At 48.2% G+C, this 21182-nt stretch overlaps 1 protein-coding gene across 11 annotated transcripts in view; it reads right to left on the reverse strand.

The window, feature by feature from the left end:
- Positions 1-21182, reverse strand: part of BLTP1 (bridge-like lipid transfer protein family member 1) — a 2946455-nt gene that overhangs the window by 1101606 nt on the left and 1823667 nt on the right. For all 11 annotated transcript variants that reach the window (XM_069631149.1, XM_069631145.1, XM_069631146.1 and 8 more), the window contains exon 46: positions 3518-4224. In XM_069631149.1, the coding sequence (XP_069487250.1) occupies positions 3518-4224 (707 nt within the window). The remainder of the gene's footprint in view (positions 1-3517; positions 4225-21182) is intronic.

The raw sequence follows: 21182 nt of genomic DNA on the forward strand, positions 1-21182 counted from the left end.
CACTTTTGTTGAAGCTTTTGAGCCTTGAAACTTCTGCAAGGACTTGTTGACCTAGGTGCCAAACAGGTTAATGCCGTCAAATAGCATGTCCAGGAGCTTCTCTTGAACATCCAGGACAAAGCCTGATGTCCTGAACCAAAATAATCTTCGCAAGACTGTGCTGGTAGCCATTGTTCTTGCCACACAGTCTCTGGTATACAGACGTGACTGAAGGATCTGCCAGGATGCTTCCATGCCGTCCTTCATCAGAGCGTCAAATCCATCACGCATCTCCCCTTCAGGGATGAGCTTTGTGTCCTCCAACATGACGGACCAAAGTTCAAAGAAGAATTTGGCCAGGGCACAGGAGGTGTTCATAAACCAGAGACCTAGGCTTGAAGAGCCCAAAATAATCTTTCCCCATGCGTCTAACTTCTTGCTCCCCTGTCAGTGGACAAGGATGGAAAAGATGTGTGTCAAGGTTCGCAGTAGAGGTCTGGATCACCAAACGCCTGTTTGGCCCAGATTTCAAGAAATGGCCCCTCTACTGCCTGATTGAAAGGCAATAGCATCTCCTCCTTTGGGCCCTCAGTCGAAATGTCAGTTAGCTCTTAGTAAATCTTTAGGCCTGAAGGGGCAGGTAACCCCAAAGTGTCGACCACCTTGGCCATCAAATGCTAAAACGTGGCCTGTGGCTTGCAATGGGAAGGAGCAGGGAGCATGTCGACCTGCAGAAAGGTTTCCAAGCCACTTGACTCCTGCAAGTCGAGCCGCAAGAGCCACTAGGATGTGTGAGGGGAACAGAGTTCAGAGGACCGTCGTCCAAAGACGAAACAGTGTGACCTGTTGACGGGACCTTGGCGTGTCTACTCATCGAGTCCCTGACGGATTGTCGGAGCGCCGTGGGATCCATCAGCTTGGATGAAGTGGTTGACGCTGGGGTCAAGCCCACCAGGCATCTTCTGCCTGAATGCCTCCGATTCCTCTGGAGTAGAGGATTATATTGTGAAAGTTATCTACTTAACCATTTTCTCTGGGGCCTCCCTGGAATGGTGTGTGACAAATACACCCCTTTTGAGACAACGGAGGTGACCACATAATAGAAAACCCTCCTCTAGGGGACAAGGACTCCGATGTGAAGCAATCTGTACCATCTCCTTTAAACCCCATGTCCAACATGATTGTTGCATACATGTAAGTTGATCAGTTAATCACATTGATAAAGAAGTGGGCCCCTTAAAAATGGTGGGTTTTGTGGCTGACCGCTCCATGAAGCAGAACATTCATGACCAATGGGATTGTGTCTCTCGTTCTCAGGAGGAGCATATAAAGGGACAATCCCCTTACCTAGAGGAGGAGTGGCGCAGAGGCAGAAGAAGAAGACTGCCAAAAAAGGAGCAGCCGCAGAGAGACCGTGCAGGGCAGGAGACGCTGCTGACGCGTGGAACGGATGCAGCCTGGAGGTAGGGCCACGATGCATACGTGGTGGGAGGAGAGCACGCCCAACTCTGTCATTTGCAGGAATGCAGGGGATTCTCATCCCCCGGGGTCTCAAGGAAAGAGGCCGTGCCTCGACCGAAGCGGGAGACCGAAAGGGCATAAAAAATTGGAAACTGACCAAAGAAGGATGAGGTTGGTGAACTGAAAAGGACGGTTCACAACCAGAAGGAGCAACTGCTTCCCCGAAGACAGGCCGATCACAGGTATGCAGGCCACAGTGACAAGAGGGCGGCTAAGCTCTGTGAGACGCCAAGAGAACCCAATCGGAACCAATACAAAGGGAACCTGGTGGGCCTAAAAACAAGCTGAAACTGATTTTAAAAAACAAAGAGCGGGGAAAAGAATATAAGGATTAGGAGAGGGTTACTAGAAACTGAAGAGTAAACAAACCGCCCCAAAGGACTGAACCCAAAACATATACCCTAGGAGGGATGACCAAAAACCTAAAAGAAGAAGAAACAACCACGAGGGTTGTATACAAAAGATACATTCCTCAAGATAAGATCCAGGGCAGCTACTAGTAACTGAAGAGTAAGCAACCCGCATGAAGGGCTGAACCCAAAGCACAAACCCTAGGAGGGATGAGCAGGAACATGAACTGAAAGAAGCAGAAACAACCACGAGGATTGAAGATGAAGGATACATTCCTCAAGAAGGAAACTTAACCCAAGAGGTCTGTGCCCAGTCCAGGTTATAACCTGCAGCCACGCACTGGATGGAGAACAATGAGCCATTATATGAAGCAGACACCATCAGTCCTAGTTGGACATCCAACAAGTAGAGTCCATCTAATATTCTATAACCCTGGCAGGGAGGACAAAAAACAGGGGAAGAAAAGTTGAAAGCGTTACAAAAGCAAGTTTGTCAAGTGAGAGAGGAACTGTCAGATTTAAGCAACTCTTTGTGGAGGAACCCATGAGTCCATTCTTCGTGTCCTTGCTATATCAAAAGAACTACTGATTGGTTTGAACTATGCAAGAAAGCGAAAGCATAGTGGGCTAAGAGGAACATTCTTTTCTTTTGGATTTTGTGGAAAACATCAGGAACACACTATTTTTGTTTGCACTGTATCCAAAGAGCAGAAATCTGCGAGTTCAAACGTGACTTTTTCCAGAGACTTGTTTTGGGAAATGAGCGACGCACCAACCAGCAGAGGTCAAGAAAGGGGGAAGAAAAATCACTTCTCTAGGCCAAGTTTAGCTTTCTATTATTTAGTTGTAGGGTCAGTTAGATAAAGATCAATTCGGACAGAGGAACAGTTGTGTTTGTGTGGCATCCTAACAAGCAATGCAATGTTTTTCTTTTGTTTTGTAAACTAGAGAACTTCCATCATAAGATAATAAAGCTGAAAACATGAATTAAACAAAAACTCCAGTTGTCCGCCTCCTATCTCTGACTTACCACAGGTGGCTCCTCTTCTCAAATACGAAGAAGAGGAATGCTTTGAAGAACCACCTGAAGAATGTTCTCTGTGATTTGAAGTAAAAAAAAAAAAAAACCACGAAGGGTTCTCAATCAGTCCTTTTGCGTTACATTGTAACAGACCTTGCACTTGGGACTGCAGTGCCTCTCACTGAAGCACTGCATACAGTTGGAATGAATAGGGCTTCATGACCAGCATTCTCATGTGGTTTAAGCACTTTTTAAATTCCAACTGTTTGGGAGAATCAATTACTAGTGACTCTTTAATAATTTCCTATGAGATTGGGAAGTTGGAAAAGTGAACACATTGAGGTCTTCTGTTGGACAGTGCTAGATATGCCAATGACAATTATTCCCCAAAAGCCCCAACAGAGAACTCAGTAGTTCTTTAACCCAGCACCCACAACCCTCAAAACTGTGAAACCCTTTTTGAAGTCCTCTGCATCTGTCATCAACAAGGGACACATTTCAGAAAATTACTTTAGCTGAAAATCCGAACTTAATACAAATAATTTGTGTTCTTAATGTACCAAACGACACCAGCTAATGTTAACCACCCAAAATAACAGATAAAGTAATACGTTTCTAAACAATAAATGAGTTAGCTCAGTCTCACCTGTTGGTCCATATGCTTCTGAAGACTTTTCTAAAATTCCTGTGGGATCTGAAATAAGTGAATAGAAATTCAAAAGTTTGTACATATTTTGCCAACATTCTGCAGAGGGCTCGCTCTGCTCGGACACTGTAATTGAATCGGAATCATCCATATGAATGGCCATATGGTCCACCACCTCTTTAGAGCCCTTCCTCGATACCCTAGATGTTCGTCTTTCTGATCGACCAATGCAATTTTTGTTCCGAGGCTCTTTTTTGTTGTTCTCAGAGTTTATTCTTTTGTTCTTAGCATTATTAACTCTTCCTCCACCATTAAGACTCCCTCTGGAACTGCGGCTGAAGTCAGAAGAGCGAAAATCACGATGCTTGCGGGTTTTAAAGGTGGGTGTCGGTGAAGCCGAACCAGCAGTGTATCTGCTAAGTTTGATATCCGTCTGAGTGGCTTTGATGTCATCTATCATTGTGCTAAATTGGTGAATTAGGCGAACAAGTGCCATGTCTACATGCTGGCTGATAGACTGGCAGGACACAGTAAAGTTGCAGTGAAAGGTATTGTAATAGCGCTTGTTTAAGTCATGAAATGAAAGAGCACTAGTAGAGTTCTGGGGGGTGCACATTGACTTCTCCATTACAACAGCATTGATGCTAAAGGTTTCCAACATCAGGGCTGGTTTGAACTCGAGAGGAGGGAGATTAACAGCTCCTTGCCTGAAAATGTAAAATCATTTAGTATTAGGATATGCAGATTTTAGAATGAGTAAATATACAGAATATTACTAGCAGACAAAAGAGAATAACACATTTATAAGACCATGAACTGTGAAAAATATGGATCAATAAGATCATAAAGGTGTAAAGAACGGCCCCACCTGTCCTGAGCCATTCCCATCTGGTAACTAAAGAAATCAATTTGTGGTGTGGTCTCTCCAATAGCATCTCAGTGCATTTCAGAAGGGCTTTAGGACATATTATGTATTCTTAAAAAGTCATCTTTATGTTCTTCTGTTCCAGACAGGATTGGTTTCAAAATATGTATTGTAGTATTCTTTTAAATATCATGAAATATGCCTAACTTGACCAATGCACTGTGTCCACATTTTCAAACAAAATGTCTAACTTGTGACCAAAATTACTTGCTCCTTGACAGCCAAAGCATTTAACAACTATAGCATTCCAAAACTCAATCATTTAGCCTGCATAATACCTATATTTATTGTATTCACCACATTCTCAATTTTTGCCCACTTGGACGAGGACAAAGACAAAAGAGGAATAGTACTCTGGGCTTGGAAGAGCCTTATCCTTCACCAAGAGCAACATCTGGGAACAGGGATTGTGTGGCTTGCTGATAGTACTCCGTGTCCTCTTAATATTTGTAGGTCCTCGCTGTTCGGAAAGATTTTCTTTTTGGTACTTTCCTACCATAGACTTATATGGGACACCCTTTCTTTTTGCTGTGTTCTGAAATCAAGGCTATTTGAATCTATTTACGCGGAACACTTTAAGAGACTGATTAGGTCTTCCAATGTTCACTAAACAGTTTACCACACTTAATCTTTCAACTATCCAGTAAGGTCCTGTCCATTTATCCTGAAAAGCATCCGAAGAGCCATCGTTTTTCTAAGTCCTAGCACCTAGTGCACTACATTTGTGGTTGTAGGAGGAGTGTGAGAATCCCTTTCATCCTTCACCATTCACTATAGCCAAGGGTCCCCTGACAGGGTGGCCAAAAAGAAGTTAAAAGGGGCTAAAACCCCTTCCTGGGGTACTTCTCTGTAAGCAAATATTAAGTGTTATTAATTATTTTCTTTTTGCACCATTCCCTCCATAGATTTCTATGGCACATCCTTGCTTTTTGCTGGTTTTGAATCATTTCCTGACTTTTTGGAGGTAAGAAAAGCCTTCTGCTTTACTTCTCTTGCCCAGTTTACTTATGGGGAAACTGACTAGTCCCTAAGACCAAGAAACTATGGGCCTCATTATGAGAATCACGGAGAAAACGCAGTCATTTCCGGCATGGTGGTATTAGTGCATCCGTGCACCCTCAACGCCGCTAATAGCGGCTGATTACGAGAGCACGAGCGAACCCCCACCCGCCGATACCGCCTCTGCCCAGGAGCAACCCCTTAATAACGGACCCAGCAATACCATCATGCAAATACCGGGTTCGTAATACCGGACCTGGAAATAACGTCATTGCGCCGGAACGTGAAATGAGCCGGCGGCCATCTTAAAAAACACAATCCATTGCAATCCTCTTAACACAGCAGTGCTACAGAGTGGAGAGCAGGCCCAATCAACCCATCATATCAAAGGCAACTCGCAAGTCCATCCCCCGCTTGCGCAAGAAGCGCTTCTCCGATGAGGAGCTGAACATGCTGGCGGATACGCTGGCAGGTCATGCGGATATGGGTGTTTTCCAATAACTTGAAATGCGAAGCCCAACTGCGAAAAAAAACAAATATGGGAGGAGTTGGCAGGGAAGGTGACAGCAGTTGGCACCACCCTTCCACACGGTGAAAGACAAAAAAATTGGCCGATCTGCAAAATATACTATCAGCAAACTGCAGGGAGGCAATGGCTACAGGCAGCGGTGACCACTCACCCACCAAATTAATGTGATGGGAGGAGACGTGCAGCACCATGATCAACATGGAATCGATTGAGGGCATTGGAGAAATGGAGACAGGTGTGCCGTCATCGGGAGATGGAGGCAAGTGTCCCCACAAACCCCAGAGAACCAAAGCCTGACGTAGCACAACAGATGTGAAAGTGAACCAAGCCAAGCATGGGCCATCATACACACATACAGATCCATGTCCAGATGGTGGCCCAAACCCTGGCACAATGAAATGCATGCTGCGCCAATCCCATCACCATCAGACACCCAACACACAGGGATCAATCACGTCAAACATCACGCAAACTGCAATACAATGGTATGCCATCTAGTACACATCATTACAGAATGGAGAACCGACGGCGTATGCCAATATGCCCCCCCCATTGAAAGTACCCTGTGTGTCACACCTACAAGAATGCAATGCATGAAACATGAAATACTTAACAGCACCAAATCATGCATCTTGTATGAAACAGCATCACTGATGCCCTGCATCTATTGTTCCCCTACAGGCACAGAAAGTGAAGGCCAGGACCCTGCCCCAAGGGCCTCGACATCCTCAAAGGGATCCAGGGCCAAACAAGGCGGCACTGGGCCTTCCACCTCCAGGGCAACACTAACACCCAGAATGCAACCCAGGGCAGCAGTACAGCCCAGGCCAGCAGAAGAGGATACTACACCAGCCGACGACACTGCCACTACAGAGTCGGCAACACTTGCAGAGGCAGAGGGTGATGGAACACAGTCCGCTGCCACCAGTTCCATAGGGGAGGTAGCAGCCATTGCCCCCCTCAGCGACGTGGAGGGCCACGCTGAGGAATTCACCGACATGGACATCATCCTCCATGTAGTATGTCCGCATACACCCAGTCCCCAGCCCACCCCCCTGCACTCCACCCAGGGCACACCAGTATGCCCCATGCTAGAACATGACATATTACTGGGCAGTCCACATCTGTCCACCACATCAGAGGGCAGTCTAGCATTGGGCCACCCCCCTGTTGGGGGGGTTAGGGAGAGGGTGTGTGTGAGGTGGAGGGTTCTAGCACTATATTATTCCTGTTGTGTTAAAAATCATATCATGACTGGACATTGTTTATTTTGTGTGTGTTTATTCAATTCATGACAGCGCACAGTGCCCAACTCTCCACACACCCTGTGTCCATATCCACACGATCCCAGTGCCCAGTGTAGTACTAACACAGACCCATCAGCATCCCTGTGGTTCAGAAGAAATCGTCAATCAGTTATTGGCGGACAGCACGGTCCTCCTCCTCCTTCTCCTCCTCCTCCTCGTCCTCGTCCTCGTCCTCGTCCTCGTCCTCCTCCTCCACCAGGTTCATTTGACGCAAGGTGTACGGTAATATGTTCTGCTGGTGTGGATTGCATTGTCCAGATGATGCAGGGCGTTCACTTGTATGCTGATGCAGATGTACTGTGGATGCGCAACAATGTTTAAACTGTGTGGTACTCTGTATGTACTCCCAATAGCGGCATTACCACAGGTGTGATCATGTTCTGTCATCTATTGCTTGACATTCCCATGGTGGCCTGCTTGTACGGCTGGCATATTGTCATTGCTGTGCAGCATTGGTTTTATATATGTCATTGATGTGTCATGTTCAGGTTGGGATGTTCAGGGCTACAGGGTTTCGCTGTATGTGCATTGTCCACTCACCACCCAATCTCACCCAGGTGGAGTATGCGTCCCCCCCCAATCTCACCCAGGTGGAGTATGCGTCCCACCCCGGTCTCACCCCCCGCACCACCGCTGCACTGCCATGGGCCCATCAGGCAACGTACCAAGCAGCCAGGCACGTCGTCCAGCATGTCGCTCCATGTAGCGGGGTAGCGTGGAGTTCCGCAGCACCATGGCATCATGTGCGGATTCGCGATATCGGGCACAACAATGTGTGATCATCTTGCTCGAGTCACATACCATCTGCACATTGATGGAGTGGTATTGCTTACGATTGCGGTACACCACCTCAATGGCATGAGGGACCACCATTTCTATATGGGTGCAGTCGAGGGCACCGACGTAATTGGGCATGCCTGCCAGTGCATGGAAGCCGACTTTAGTGTCAGCGAGCTCCTGGCCAGTCCGTGGTAGGGATATGTGGTTGCCTGCATGCTTCAGGAGGGCATCCAGCACTTGGGTCAGCATGCGTGAAAAGAGTGGTTGTGATATGCCGTACAGCTGGCCCACTATGTGCTGGTAGGTGCCTGTGGCCAGGAAGCGGAGCACAGACACTACCTTCAGTAGAGGGGGGGGTGGCAGTGCGGATTTCTATCAGGCTGACGATGTCGTTGTGCATCATGTCCACTATGGTGGTGATGGTGTCCCAGTCCAACCAGTACAGGGTGTGGATCTGCACAGGGGTTAGGTTAAATGGACTGGCTCTGATGCAAGGGATTGGTGGCTGCCTACGTGGTACCACTGGCTGCACTGGTGGGACTTGCTGGGCCTGTCTCACCCTCCTTCTCGTCCTGCATCTCCTCTCTGCTGCCTGTTGTTATTGTAGTAGTAGTAGTAGTAGTTCTAGTTGTTGTTGCCGGTGTAGCAGTACAGGCATGTCCTCCAGCAAAAGGATTGCAACAGCAAGTGGGCTCATTTTGGTGTTGGGTGTGGTGTGTGGGTGTGCTCCTTTTGTGCTGGGACAGGCTCCATTGCCTCCACCTGTGGCAGTTGGGTACACAGCAGGTTGCTATGGGTGATCCGCGATGCCTGTAGTAGCGCCATCGTCCAGACCCTATTTACTGCCTTCGGGATGACGGAATATGCATGCCTGCCTTACTTGTGATGCCCCCCTGTTAGCGGCATCCCGGTATTGACACAGTCAAGGGCACGTGGACGTGCGCATGTCGGTAAGTAGGGGTGTGGTACAGGCGGTGGCGGTAATGCCGGGTTTGAAGGCTTGTAATGACCCGGACCGGTACTTGAACCCGGTATTACCATTCCGCCTTCCTTTTTGCATTACCTCAATGCTCATAATGAGGCACTATTGTCTCTCTTTATGAATTCTTATATAGTTACAATTGCACACATCACCTTACAGTGTAGTGCAGCAAGGATACTTTGTATCCTTATATGTTTTTTTTTATGATGGCCTTTTGGGTACTTTTTATATATGCCTAAAAAAAGCTGATGGCAGCTGTGATATTTTTGTCATTTTTGTGTTATTTCACTTTTATGTTTACTGCAAATGGCTACTAAAGGTGGGTAGCACCCTAAAATGGCCATGCCACAAGGTTTTTCACTTGTTCTTTGGACATATCATTCTTTGGCCTGCTTCTTGCCTTCTCAAGTCAGGAAATGCCTTATATGGAAATCCCTTTTCTGGGGAAAGACGTCGCTTTTGCAGGCTAAGGGTTGTTTGGTGTGTGAGCGAGAGAAGGGGGAAGGCATTGTCTAGTCCCAAACCACGTCTTTGGTGCCAGAGAGTCTGTTTCTGGGCAGATGTGATGACCAGTGGCTATCCACGATTGGATAGACACTGGCTGTTTAAAAGGTGCAGATCCTTACCATTGGTGGGCTTTGGCTTGCTCCCAACCTGAATCTTGGATAAAAGGGCTCCTGCAACTGTTCATCAGACCATTGTTGGAACTAAGACTTCTACAAAGAAGAGCAGCCCACTAACAACCCGAAGACTTACCCTGTACCTGACCAGCATCAACTCGAGTGTTGTCGCTGGGAAGCACTGCGCTTCTGTTTTGATGTCAAGAAGGTCTTTGTTGGTGCTTCGACACATGGACCGGTGGGAACAACCAGTCTTGAGCACTGATCGAGGATGCAAGCCTGTTGAGCGTTCAGAAGTTTATTTATTGTGATGAGGAGGGGGTGCCACAAATAACCACCCGTACACTGTCAGATAGTCCTAGGATGTTTATTGACTTTACAACAAGCCAAGTGACTGCCAGTTTTACCATTAGATCTTTAGGGCCTACCGGGTTCTTTACTGAACTTGGTATACATTTTTAGGCTTCCGAGTTTGTGGGAGTCTAGGGGGCGAACCGAAGGTCTCGAGTACTTGGCGCTAGCGCCGTCCCTCTCCCACTACGTCCCTCAGTTTACCTCCTCTCTAGCCTAGGTGGCTACATGGGGATGTTGATCCCTACCACCAGGGGACACTGATCTGTCTTTTCCTTTCTTATACTTTTGGTGGTTTCCCAAAGGTGTTGGCTAACTGACAGTCTGCCTAGGGATCTTCTAACTATCTCTAACCTGGCCCGCTTAGTGTTCTAGAGATGTCTGGGATGGTGCTTTCTTCCACGCAGTTCAAATGACTTGTCATTCACACCCTCTCTCACCTGATCCTTCTCTACCCTGGTTCCCAATGTTTCTCCTTTCTTCCCCACTTTTATCCCTCTGATCTCTCTGCCTTGCTACCTCCACCCTTAGATCTTACATCTCTTCTTACTCCTGCTTTTTCTATTAATCGGATCTCCAACTATCACTAAACTTCTACCTCCGCTGTTGTACTTTCCACCCTCTTGAGATACCTCCACACTTCTACTACTCCTCTGCCATCATTACTCCCTCTCTTTTCTTACTGCTACCCCTACTCCTGTACTCCGACACCGTGTTGCTACTACCACCTTGCTACTACCAGTGACTACGCTGCTCTAGCTCTACTCCAGCTACCAATTACTAACATTTATTACGCTCTGCTACTCCAAACTACCACTTCTACCAACTGCCACTTACAACTGCCACTTACCACTCTACTACACCCACAACTACTATCACTGCCACTCTCACATTCTACTCTCACACACAAATACACCACAGAACCCCTCTCTCCAATAGCTTCCACACGCCGGTCACTCTTGCCACCTCTGGTCTCTCGGACGTCCTCCTCTGCCTCCTGGCCTCACCCAACTAACCCACCCTGCACAACTCACATGCTCTTCCTAAATATCCCACACTCTCCCAGTAATGGTCCACTTACCTTATTCAATCAACTAAATTGGGCTGAAAGGGCGTAACATGTGAATGGCTTGTGGGGGGGCTTCTTAAGGGCATTTAAGCCCTGTCCTGTTCCTGCTGCATTTCTTACAAGTACCTGGTAGTGTCCTGAAGGAAACCTCAGTTCCATTTCGTCTAGGCCTGGGGACAGGCCTACTTTCACTTTGCAAATCCCTGGTGGGTTCGTGGGACTTTCTTGGGGGGGATGGTATATATTAACCCTCTCCCTGGTGGTACAGGGGATTTTGAACAAGAAGGCTTGTGTTTAAGAGCCTTTTAAAAAATAATCATCCCTGGTGGGCTGGTGGTTTGTTGCTCCTCTGCACAGGATCCAGCAGATGGTGTCTGCTGGGGCCACTTGTTTCCAGGGTGCCGCACTGCATGGAAAGTATCTGTGCGGTCTCTTTCCTCAGCGGGCACTGTTGTGCCATTTTCTGCATCCTGCTGCGCAGCCCTATCCCTTGCTGTTCCTACCGTCATCCTCCTGTGCTGGTGCGCCCCTGGCTCATCCCGCAGTGCCAGCTGCCCCTCTCCTTGTGGCACTGCAGCAAGCACCATGCCAGGTAAGCAGAAGTTAAGAGGAGGCCTGCCCACACACCAGCACCTGGCAGGGGTGTTGGGGCTAAGCTCCCTCCCTCCACTGATAGGGAAGGTGGAAACATAGACCAGGGCCGAGGACAGGAGAAAATAACATAAGAAAGAGTAGGTGGAGGAACGGCTAAATTAAGGATGGAATGGTGGCGGAAAAGTGTTGTAGTTTTGTCCGTGAGGGGAGGGAGAGCGGGAAGCAGGTTCATGGAGTAACTTAGCTAGAAAATAGGTTTTCAGAAAGGAGAAGGGCTTTGAGGTTGGATTTAAATACTGGTAGAGCAGGAGTAGTACGGAGAGGGAGAAGACGAACGCAGGGGAGCGAGGAGAGGGAGAGAAAGGAGAGGGCGTGCAGGGGGCTCGAATAGTGGCAAGGAGGTGAGCCAAGGATGAGCGTAACGAGCGAGGGGGAGAATAGGGAGTGAGATGAGCAGATAGGTAGGGTGTGGCAAGTCCACCTATTGAAGATGATGCGAAGAAGTTTATACTTCGCTCTTTGTTTCATAGAAAGCCAGCCAATGGTGATGGGCAGAGGAGGTAGAGGTAAAGGGAAAAGGTTGGAAAGTGTGCGGATCGAGAAGTTGAGGACTTTGTCCAGAGGTGAAAAAGCATAGTTGAGAAGGCCATATATGAGACTTGCACAATAGTCAGATCTAGAAAGGACCAAGGATGAGATGAGCTGTTTAGCAGTATTGAAAGGAAGAAGATGAAAGATTTTTCTGATATTGAGGAGGTTGAGCCTGGCTGCAGTGGCAGATTTTGGAGATGAAGAGCTAGAAGTAGTGAGATGGGTCGGAGACGACACCAAAGTTAAGAGCGGAAGCAAAGTAAGGAAGGTAGTCATGCGCGAAGAGAAGAAAGGAAGAGCTAGTCTGTTTGGCTGGGAAGTAGAGAACCTCTTAGTGACGATGAGCATGAGCAAGTTAGACAGCATCCAATATTTGATGGCGGAGAAACAATTTGAAATTTTTGGCAACAGCTCATCAGATAAGGAGGAAAAGTAGAAGATAAAAATGTTGTCAGCCAAGCTAAATCTAAGCCGCAGCTACACTCCCTATTGCACATACCGGGGGCCCTCTGGAGCCATGGACCATGGATACTACTAACCACCAAAGCTACTCTAGAGGCTTGGGCGTGGTCCAGGCGAAGGAAAAAGCTGCCCAAGGGCTTGGGCCCGCTCTCCCCGATCATCTGGAATCCTGACTTTTCCCCAGGCGTGGGGGCAACAAACTTCAGCCGATGGACCGCAGGAGGCCTCCGATCCCTCTCACAACTCTACGAGGGCAGCTCTCCGCTCAGATTCGAAGAATGCAAAGTACGCCTCCAGGTATCGGAGAAGGAAAGGTTCACATATGCTCAATTATGCCACTGGATCTCGCAACCGGCGGTTCGCCAAGGGGCGACCCGAGACCTGCACCCCCTTGAACATGCGTTGGGAGAAAAAAGCCTACAGCGTGGGCGGATCACTGAGCTGTACCGCCTCCTCCGAGAAGATATACTACAGGTCAGACCCCTGTACATGGCCGTCTGGGAAACAGACATGGGACACCCCATCGAAGACCAGACATGGGTGGAAATATGGACTAGGATCAACTCGGCCCCAGATGTGTCACGAACAAAGAATGCGCCCTTAAACTCCTCCACCGCTGGTACCTCTCCCTGGTCCGCTTACACCATTGCAACCCATCCATAGACCCAAGCTGCTGGAGACGCTGTGGCGAACGGGGATACTTTTTCCATATTTGCTGGAGTTGCCCAATGTTGCAGTCCTTCTGGAGGGAGATTATACAAATCATTGAGGACATTACCCAACGCAAGCTGCCAATGGATCCTGAGGTGATCCTCCTGGGCGTACCGAGTACAGACTGCTACCCCAAATCAGGGCGCTCCGCTAAACTGCTGATACTGTTACGCTCACCTGGCTCCCACAGAGGCGTCAATCTGAACTGGACAGCTGCGGTCTCCACCAATGTGACGCATAGGGCCGAGATGACGGACAGGACTGGCCCACCTAGCTTCGTTTGCTTTGCCCGTAGGATTATCCTTCTACAAAATGGAGAAAGGGAATTAACCACTCGTGGAGTTGAGTGTAAATTCCCCCCACCCCCGCTGTTCTCCCCACAGAACACCCTTGATGTCCCCTCTTATAGTCTCACCTGATGGTTTGAAAAGATGAGCTCTCCATCCTGCATTGAGCGCAGGGGCGCGTTGATAACCAGTTGCTTCACTGGCTCGAAGGAATCGGTGAGTTCCAGAACAATAATGACTCCGAAAAATATGTAGTTCGTAAGAGTTCACATGTCTGACTTTCGCTCTTGTCCGATTCCTTGCAGTTTGCAGCTTGACCCCAGCGAAGAGTTCCTCGTGGTGGCTGACGAAGTTCAGGTAAGGATTTGGCTTATCCTACATAGTTCAATAAAATAAGGCCAGAATGTAAGCTGCTTGTTCCCTTATTCAGATGTGGCGAGAAAATATGACGTTCGAGGAATTATGCCTGCGGCGGTAAAATTAGGTAAGTTTATTGCGGTGAAAAGAGTTCCCCTTATTTGTCCCGTTGTCTCACCTTGTCGTCCTTTTGTTCCCCTTGGGGGCCGGGGTGCGGCGAGGATGCAATGGAGACTGTGCCGACCCATGAAGAGGAATAGTACCCCCGGCGGTAATCAGGTAAGTCTATGGGGGTAGTTACTATTGCCTCTGTTTATTTCCTTGGCTCACCTTTGCTGTTCTTGTGTTCCCCTTAGGTGCCAGAATGCGGCAGGAACGTGCTGAAGGATGCAGTGGATCGTGAGGATTCTGCGAAGGCCGGTGAGTTCAGCGCGGCACTGCAGCAGGTGAGGCGGCGCGCGTAAATGCTTCTTTCTTCCAGCTAGAAGGTGCGGCGGATCCCGAATCCAGGTAAGGGGCGAAGGTTTGCTCTTATTCTAACCTTTCTCCTTCTGTTCCTCCCTTTTTCTAGGAGCTGCAGACTCGAGGCGGGCATGGCAGAAGACTGGATGCAGGCTTGCAGACATGGTGAGCTTTACGCTGCTGGATGCAGAATAACGCGAAGCGTGTGCTGCTCTTCGGGCGTAGTTTAAATAGCCGCCAAAGTAGTCCCATGTAAGTATTCTTCCCCAGCCCCACCCGAGTAAAAAAAATAGTCCCTAGGTAAAATAGTCCCTTCCAAGCCTCATTTGGCTTGGAGCTCTGCAGCATGGTCTGAACCAGGTAAGCTTGCAGCATGGTCTGAATCAGGTAAATTCTACTCTAGGAGCCTGGCGCCTATGGTTGGTGCCAGGACTGACTCTCCATAATAGCCTGGCGCCATAGGTGCCAGGACCGCACCCAAACAGCCCCTAACAGGGGCTTTGGGGCTTGCTCAAAACAACTTGATGCCTGCTTCCAGGGTTGCTGGACCTGGTCTGGTTCCCCGGGGGTAGGCATCATGACAGACACTACTAGCAGCCAAGATCACAGTGGCACGTAAATGGAAAATGCAATAGGGCCCCATACTGCCCCTCTGGTGGATAAAAGTCTGGGAAATACTAGTGGCTGAGAATGTCACAGCAGCAAGAGAGGGGGCCATCCATCGCTTCACCGGCTGTTGGGCTCCGGTGTTGGATCACCATAGCAGATTCCCAGCGTTGACTTTCCAATCACGCCTGGTGACAAACTTTTAAGGGCCCCAGAAGCCCGATGGATCCCCTGACCGTTGGAGCAGTATGGACATGGGGTGGGAGCGATGGGAGCCACCGAAGGGGGAGACTGAACATATTTCACGCTAATGATGGGAGCTATTCCACTATGAATAACTTGTTTGTTATGCTGTAACCAACATAAATAAAAGTTGTTAAAAAAAAAAAGTGTTGTCAGCGAAGAGTTATAGGAGAAGCCGTCAGAGGAGATCAGGGAGTTGAAGTATAGAGGGTGAAGAGATGAGGACCCACCCATCGATAACTCCAAAAGCAGTAAAGGGGGTGAGTGGGGAGGTAAGGCTGTTCCAGGAGAATGACTAGGTGCAACATATGTAGCAAACCAAGCAAGGTCCTTATCCCTGATGCCAAGGATAGATAATGTAGAGTGATGGTCAGAATGGTTGACAGTATCGAAAACAGCAGACAGGTTAAGAAGAATAAGAATAGATGTAGGCTTTGCATGATATGTGAAAGATGAAGTTGCAGACATTGAGGAGTGCCGTCTATGTAGAATGCAAAGGTCGGAAGCCAGATTGAAGAGGGTCCCAGAGGTTGTGAGTATTAAGGAACTAGAGAGTCGATTGAAAACTACTCGCACTTGGATTTTGGTACAGTATGGGAGAATAGAGACAGCACGAAAGTTGCAGGACAGATGGGATTGAGACCAGGTGTCTTAAGGAGCAGGATGACAGCTGACGTATAAGATGAGGGAAAAGTAACATTATAAGAGAGGAGTTCAAGAGGGAATTAAGATGTGGAGCAACACTACAAGCTATGTACTTCACAATGTACGGGGGCAGTGGGGGCACATGAAGTGTTAGCCTTTAGGAGTAAGGCAAGAATCTCATCAGGGTGGGTGAACGCAATGGAAGACATAGTAGCGGGAGAGGAAGGTAGGGTTGGTGGAGAAAAGATGGGAGGAGGGGATAGAAGGTAAGCGGTGAGGGTACTGCGAATGGTAGAAATGTTAGAAGCAAAGTAGTGAGGAAGATCATTTGCAGAAAGAGTGGAGGAATGTTTAGGAGGTGAGAGAATTAAGTTGGTTGATTTTTGGAGGCACCTGGGTTGGGAGGATTGAGACGAAGTCCCATTTGGCAGATTCAAGGGTCTAGGAGTAGTTCCGAAGAGCAGTGAGGTAGAGATGGAGATCTGAGGAGTGTCTTGACCTTTGCCAAGTACAAAGCTTTTTCTACATTGTTGTTTTCAGGTTGCGGATGAGAGGTGTAATCCAGTGCCAGAGAGGGGACGATTTAGGAGTAAATGTGGATAGAGGGTACTGAGAGTATAAGGCAGCATAGAGAGCCATGTTAAAGTTTGTGTAGGCTTATTAAGTGGATGGAAAGGTGAATTCGGCATAGGAGGAGAGAGAGAGTGGTGTAGATCAGAGAGGTAGTCGGGGAGTTTGGAGGAGGGAAACCTGTGCTTAGCAACAGTAGTATTAAATGGAGAGAGTGAGGACGAGGCAGGAGTGGAGATTGAGACAAAGACGAGAGAATGATCGGAGGGAGAAGGAGCGGTGGACATATTAGAGGCAAAAAAGAGATTAGAATAAGATTGAAGATAAAAGTGACTGAGTGGTTAAGGAGAAAAGAGTTAAAGTGAGTGGATAGAGCAACAGAGAGAGAGGGGAGGTTAAAGACACCAATGACAATGAGATGTTACTCGGGAGGGAGAGAGTCAGTTAGATGGGAGAGGTGTTCGAAGAACTGACCTACCGGACCAGGTGGCCGAAAGAGAGAGATAACATATGGTTTATAGTGACTATGTGGAATGTCACTTTTTCGAATGTCATTTTGTCGAACGAAAAATGCAGGAAAAAAAAAGTACAATGTTTTTTTATTTTTTTTTATTCGGGGGTTCCCCACCGCAAACCCCTGTTTTTTACTAGCTAAACCCCAAAAAAATAACATTAAAAAAAATGCATTCAACATTTTTTTTTTCAGCACCATTTTTTTCGACGAAATGGCATTTGAATTTTTTTTTTCGACAATATGTCCGGATACCTAATATATATGCCGTAGTGATTGTGGAGATAGTGTAGTTGGTCTGAGTAATAGTCCATGGGAAAGCGGTCATCATCAGAGCTTGTATAGATGTGTGGAGACATCCTTGCGGGCCTAGGGAGAAACTCTGTAGACGGTCGCAGCTCCCTGGTCCTGCCAGAATTCTTCGGGAACGTGGAGACGATGGGCTCCTGCGCCCTGACAGGAACCTCCTCCATCGTCGTGGGTGGAACAACCACTGCTGCAGGAGGCTGAGGACACAGGGCCACTCGTGGAGTCGCCTTTGTCTTGACTGTAGAAACAGCAGTAGTAATTGTGTCTCCCTTCGACGAAGCAACTATGTTGACTGACGGGGTCGTCGAGTGGGGGAATACAGATGCTGTCGATGACGGAGCCGTGGTCATCGACGAGGTGGATGCCTTGGCAGACGGAGCCATCGTCGACAAAGTCGTGGTCTTGGTGGATGATGAGGCTTTCAACAGGGCTTTCGATGGGCCCGAAGCCGCCTCCTTTGTAGCCTTGTCCTTGGATGAAGATCTATGCTTCGAGGGAGTCTAGGACTTCCTCGTGGAAGCCAGCCCCCACTGGCAGACTCACTGTGGACAGCAATGGAGACGGGGAACGGGTCCTCCCCGAACTAGGCCCTGCAGCAGCGTGACCTTTTCCGGATCAGCAGCATGGTGTTTAGCCTTTATTTGGATCCCCTGGGAAAAGGCATCCTTAAAGGACCTTGACCTCTTTTCAGAAAGAGCACGCTCATGGGACCGGCCAGTCCTGGACGAGGCATGGCTGCGCCTGGAGGCCGAGTCAGAGGCCTTCCCCTCCATGAGGCATGCCACCAACCTTGGATAGCGGTCCTGCTTCGTTTTTGCCGGGAATCTGTGGCAGATCTCGCATTCATCCTCATCGTGGTCTGGATGCAAGCAGTACATGCATTTGAGGTGCCGATCCTTGACGTTCCAGTGTCCACATTTCTCGTAAAGCTTGAAGACACTCCCCTCTTGCTCTCCTCGGACATGATGGATGTGCGAAGTAGGCCCAACCCTGAGCCTTCAGAAAATTAATGAGAAGATCTGGCGATGTACATAGATCTTCGCCAGCAATGCATCCCCGCTATCCGTAGTCGAACGACGGTCGAGTATGGAAAGAATCGGAGACGAAATCTCAAATGTATCAGAAAAAACAGTAAAATACTCAAAGAGCAATTGAGAGGACTCCCAACACTGAAACGAGTGGTAAAAATTTGAAGATGGCCAACAGGGGTGGAGTTTAGGAGACAGCTGTCATTGGATGGTGCAGTATGAACCCGAGGAAAGTGGTTAGTTATAGAGGAGAAAAGCAGTTTTCAGGCTAAAGCAAAACTACTTTTCTTTTTTACTGAGGATTCCCAGCCTAACGACAGGGAATATTCATGAGCATGTTAATCCATGTCAGACGCATGCTTGAGAATAGGAGAGATAGGAAGCTTGGAAGATGAAAACAGTCCTACACCACCACCCTGCCAGTGAGATGGGGAGAGTGGGCCAAGGTGTAGGCAGGGTCATGGAGGGCAGCAAGGGTTGCAGTATCAGAGGGAGAGATCCAGTTTTTGTTAAGGGTATCAAGGTCAAGAGAAGGAGAATGAGAAAGGAAGAAGTTGGAGGAAAAGGAGGCTTAATTACTGTCATCCGCCATCATGGCCATAGCCGTAATTGGCGGATGTTTCCGCGTTAGAGCTGGAGACACAGAGGTAGGGTGTTTTAGTCCTTTCTCTGTGTTCTTGCTACCAGCTCCAGTTACGTGACGCAGCGCCGCTGGAAGTATTTAAACTCCCCGCCTCCTGGCAGACGCTGCGCTGCAACCCACTTTGGACGCTTCCTGTTTCCGGGTTTCCTCGCTCCAATCCTCTGCCGTCCACCTTTCAGATCTGCCAGAGGGTTTTCCTGTTTGACCTGTGTTCCTGTTTCTTGCCTCGGAACGCTACTCCTCGCTTCTATTTCCTACCACTGCTCAGGTGTGCTTTATTCTGTTTCTCTATCTCTCTCTTTTGATTTCGGGAATCCTTCACATACTCTCTTTCTGCTGGGCTCCTCTGAGCTGTGCTTGCTGCATACTTTTTCTCCTTTTCCTGGAAATAGGGCCATATCTTCAAACTGCCACAAGGAGCCTCCGTCTCCTCTGACTCTACTACTCCATGGTTTAGGCTGTTGGACATCTTCTACTCTGCTATCCGCCTCACTCCATTGCTCTCATCAGCGATTATCCTGTCATCCGGATTAGAAGAGTCTACACTACTCCGCAGGGTTTTTACCCTTTTGGGTTTTTCCCTGATTTCTGGCTTGGTTCCAGAAAGGAAGTCACGGACAGCTCTTTATTCAGCGGTCACTGTGGCTTCCCTCCGTGACAAGCACATTCATCATAAGAAGGGAAGAGACTACCTTGCACGACGGCGTCTACAACAGACCGACAACTCAGACAGCTCAGGTGAGGAGAGTGTGCTTGCGGGGGAGAAAGAGTTTGAATTGCACCACTCATCACAATTACAGACAGACTGCGCATTCCAAAGAGCAATACAAAAAGTGAGATGTAGAAGCATAGCGATGTTGAGTCTGAGAAACAGAGAGGTGCTGGGGGCATAGGTATAGGGTTTTGTGAATGGAGAGAGTGGTGGAGCAAGAAGAGGAGTGGAATTGAACAGAAGAGATGATAGGGATGGGAAGAGAGTTGAGATGGATTTGAGCGGAGCAGTGTGCAGAGAGAAGTAGAAGGGAAAGGAAGAGATAGCATAAGAACTGCATGGAGAGGGCGAGGGTGAGAAGACGCAATAATGCATACTTACAGACAAGTAGCAGGACACAGAAAAACAAAGGCTCATAGGCAATAGGCTGAGCGAAGTAGGCTGGGAGATTGCCCTTTATTTTAACATCCTCAATTGAAGACGCCCATGGGCTGGACGCTCATATGGAGCTACTTAACTATGTGACGGGCAGTCAGTGTCCCTGGAACAACTGGTGGGCTGACTAGCTCTATCCTGGGTTACCATGCTGCAACAGTCATCGATCTGAGCAGAGGCTTGGAACTTGCGTCATCTTCAGCTTGTGGCACAAGGCGCCTGCTCATGCATTCTCACCTCTGTTTCACTCCAAGGGAAGCTGTGCTGGAGCTGCTCTCTTGTTGGGTGCTATATGATCGGGCCTGACCTCTGGTGGTGGAACCTGGGTTAAGGATCCTTTCCAAGGCCTATCCTATGTGTTGGATTGAGTTGAGTACTAACCTGAACTTTACTTGAACTAATAGCTAACTTTGGAACTCTTATCAATCTTAACAACGGGCACTGTTTTCCTATAAAATCTTGCCTGAAGAAGTATATGCTTTGGAACTGGTGAATTTTGGGCACAAGGCCCCAAACCATTGTAAGGTTTGACTTTATAAGATTGGGAAGCTGTTTAGAATTCTGCCTATTGTGACGGGACGGCCAGCCACAAATAACCATGCTGACTCTTTGGAAAGGTGCAAGGGTGGTTTTTGAAATTAATTGTCAGAATTACTTTTTTCTCTTCTGGTTCTTCAGGGTCTAATGGGAAGGGAATATTGGCGCTAGGGCCAGCCCTTTCCAATCTCAACTTTCCCGGGGCCTGGGTCCCACCTCCCAGCCCCAGACGTCCCTACCGGGTTGTTAGTAAACTACCTATCGGTAACACCTATCTGTCTTTCTTCTTCTCTACACTTTAGGTATTTGCCCTGAGACGCTGGTTATCAGACTCCCTAGGGAACTTCTAATTTTTCTTCTCCGGTCTTTGGTTAGAACTCAGGGAATAGGGAATGGTGCA

Source organism: Ambystoma mexicanum, chromosome 6q (genome assembly GCF_040938575.1).
Source record: "Ambystoma mexicanum isolate Mex_15411 chromosome 6q, UKY_AmexF1_1, whole genome shotgun sequence".
In the NCBI taxonomy this organism is placed as follows: Eukaryota; Metazoa; Chordata; class Amphibia; order Caudata; family Ambystomatidae; genus Ambystoma; species Ambystoma mexicanum.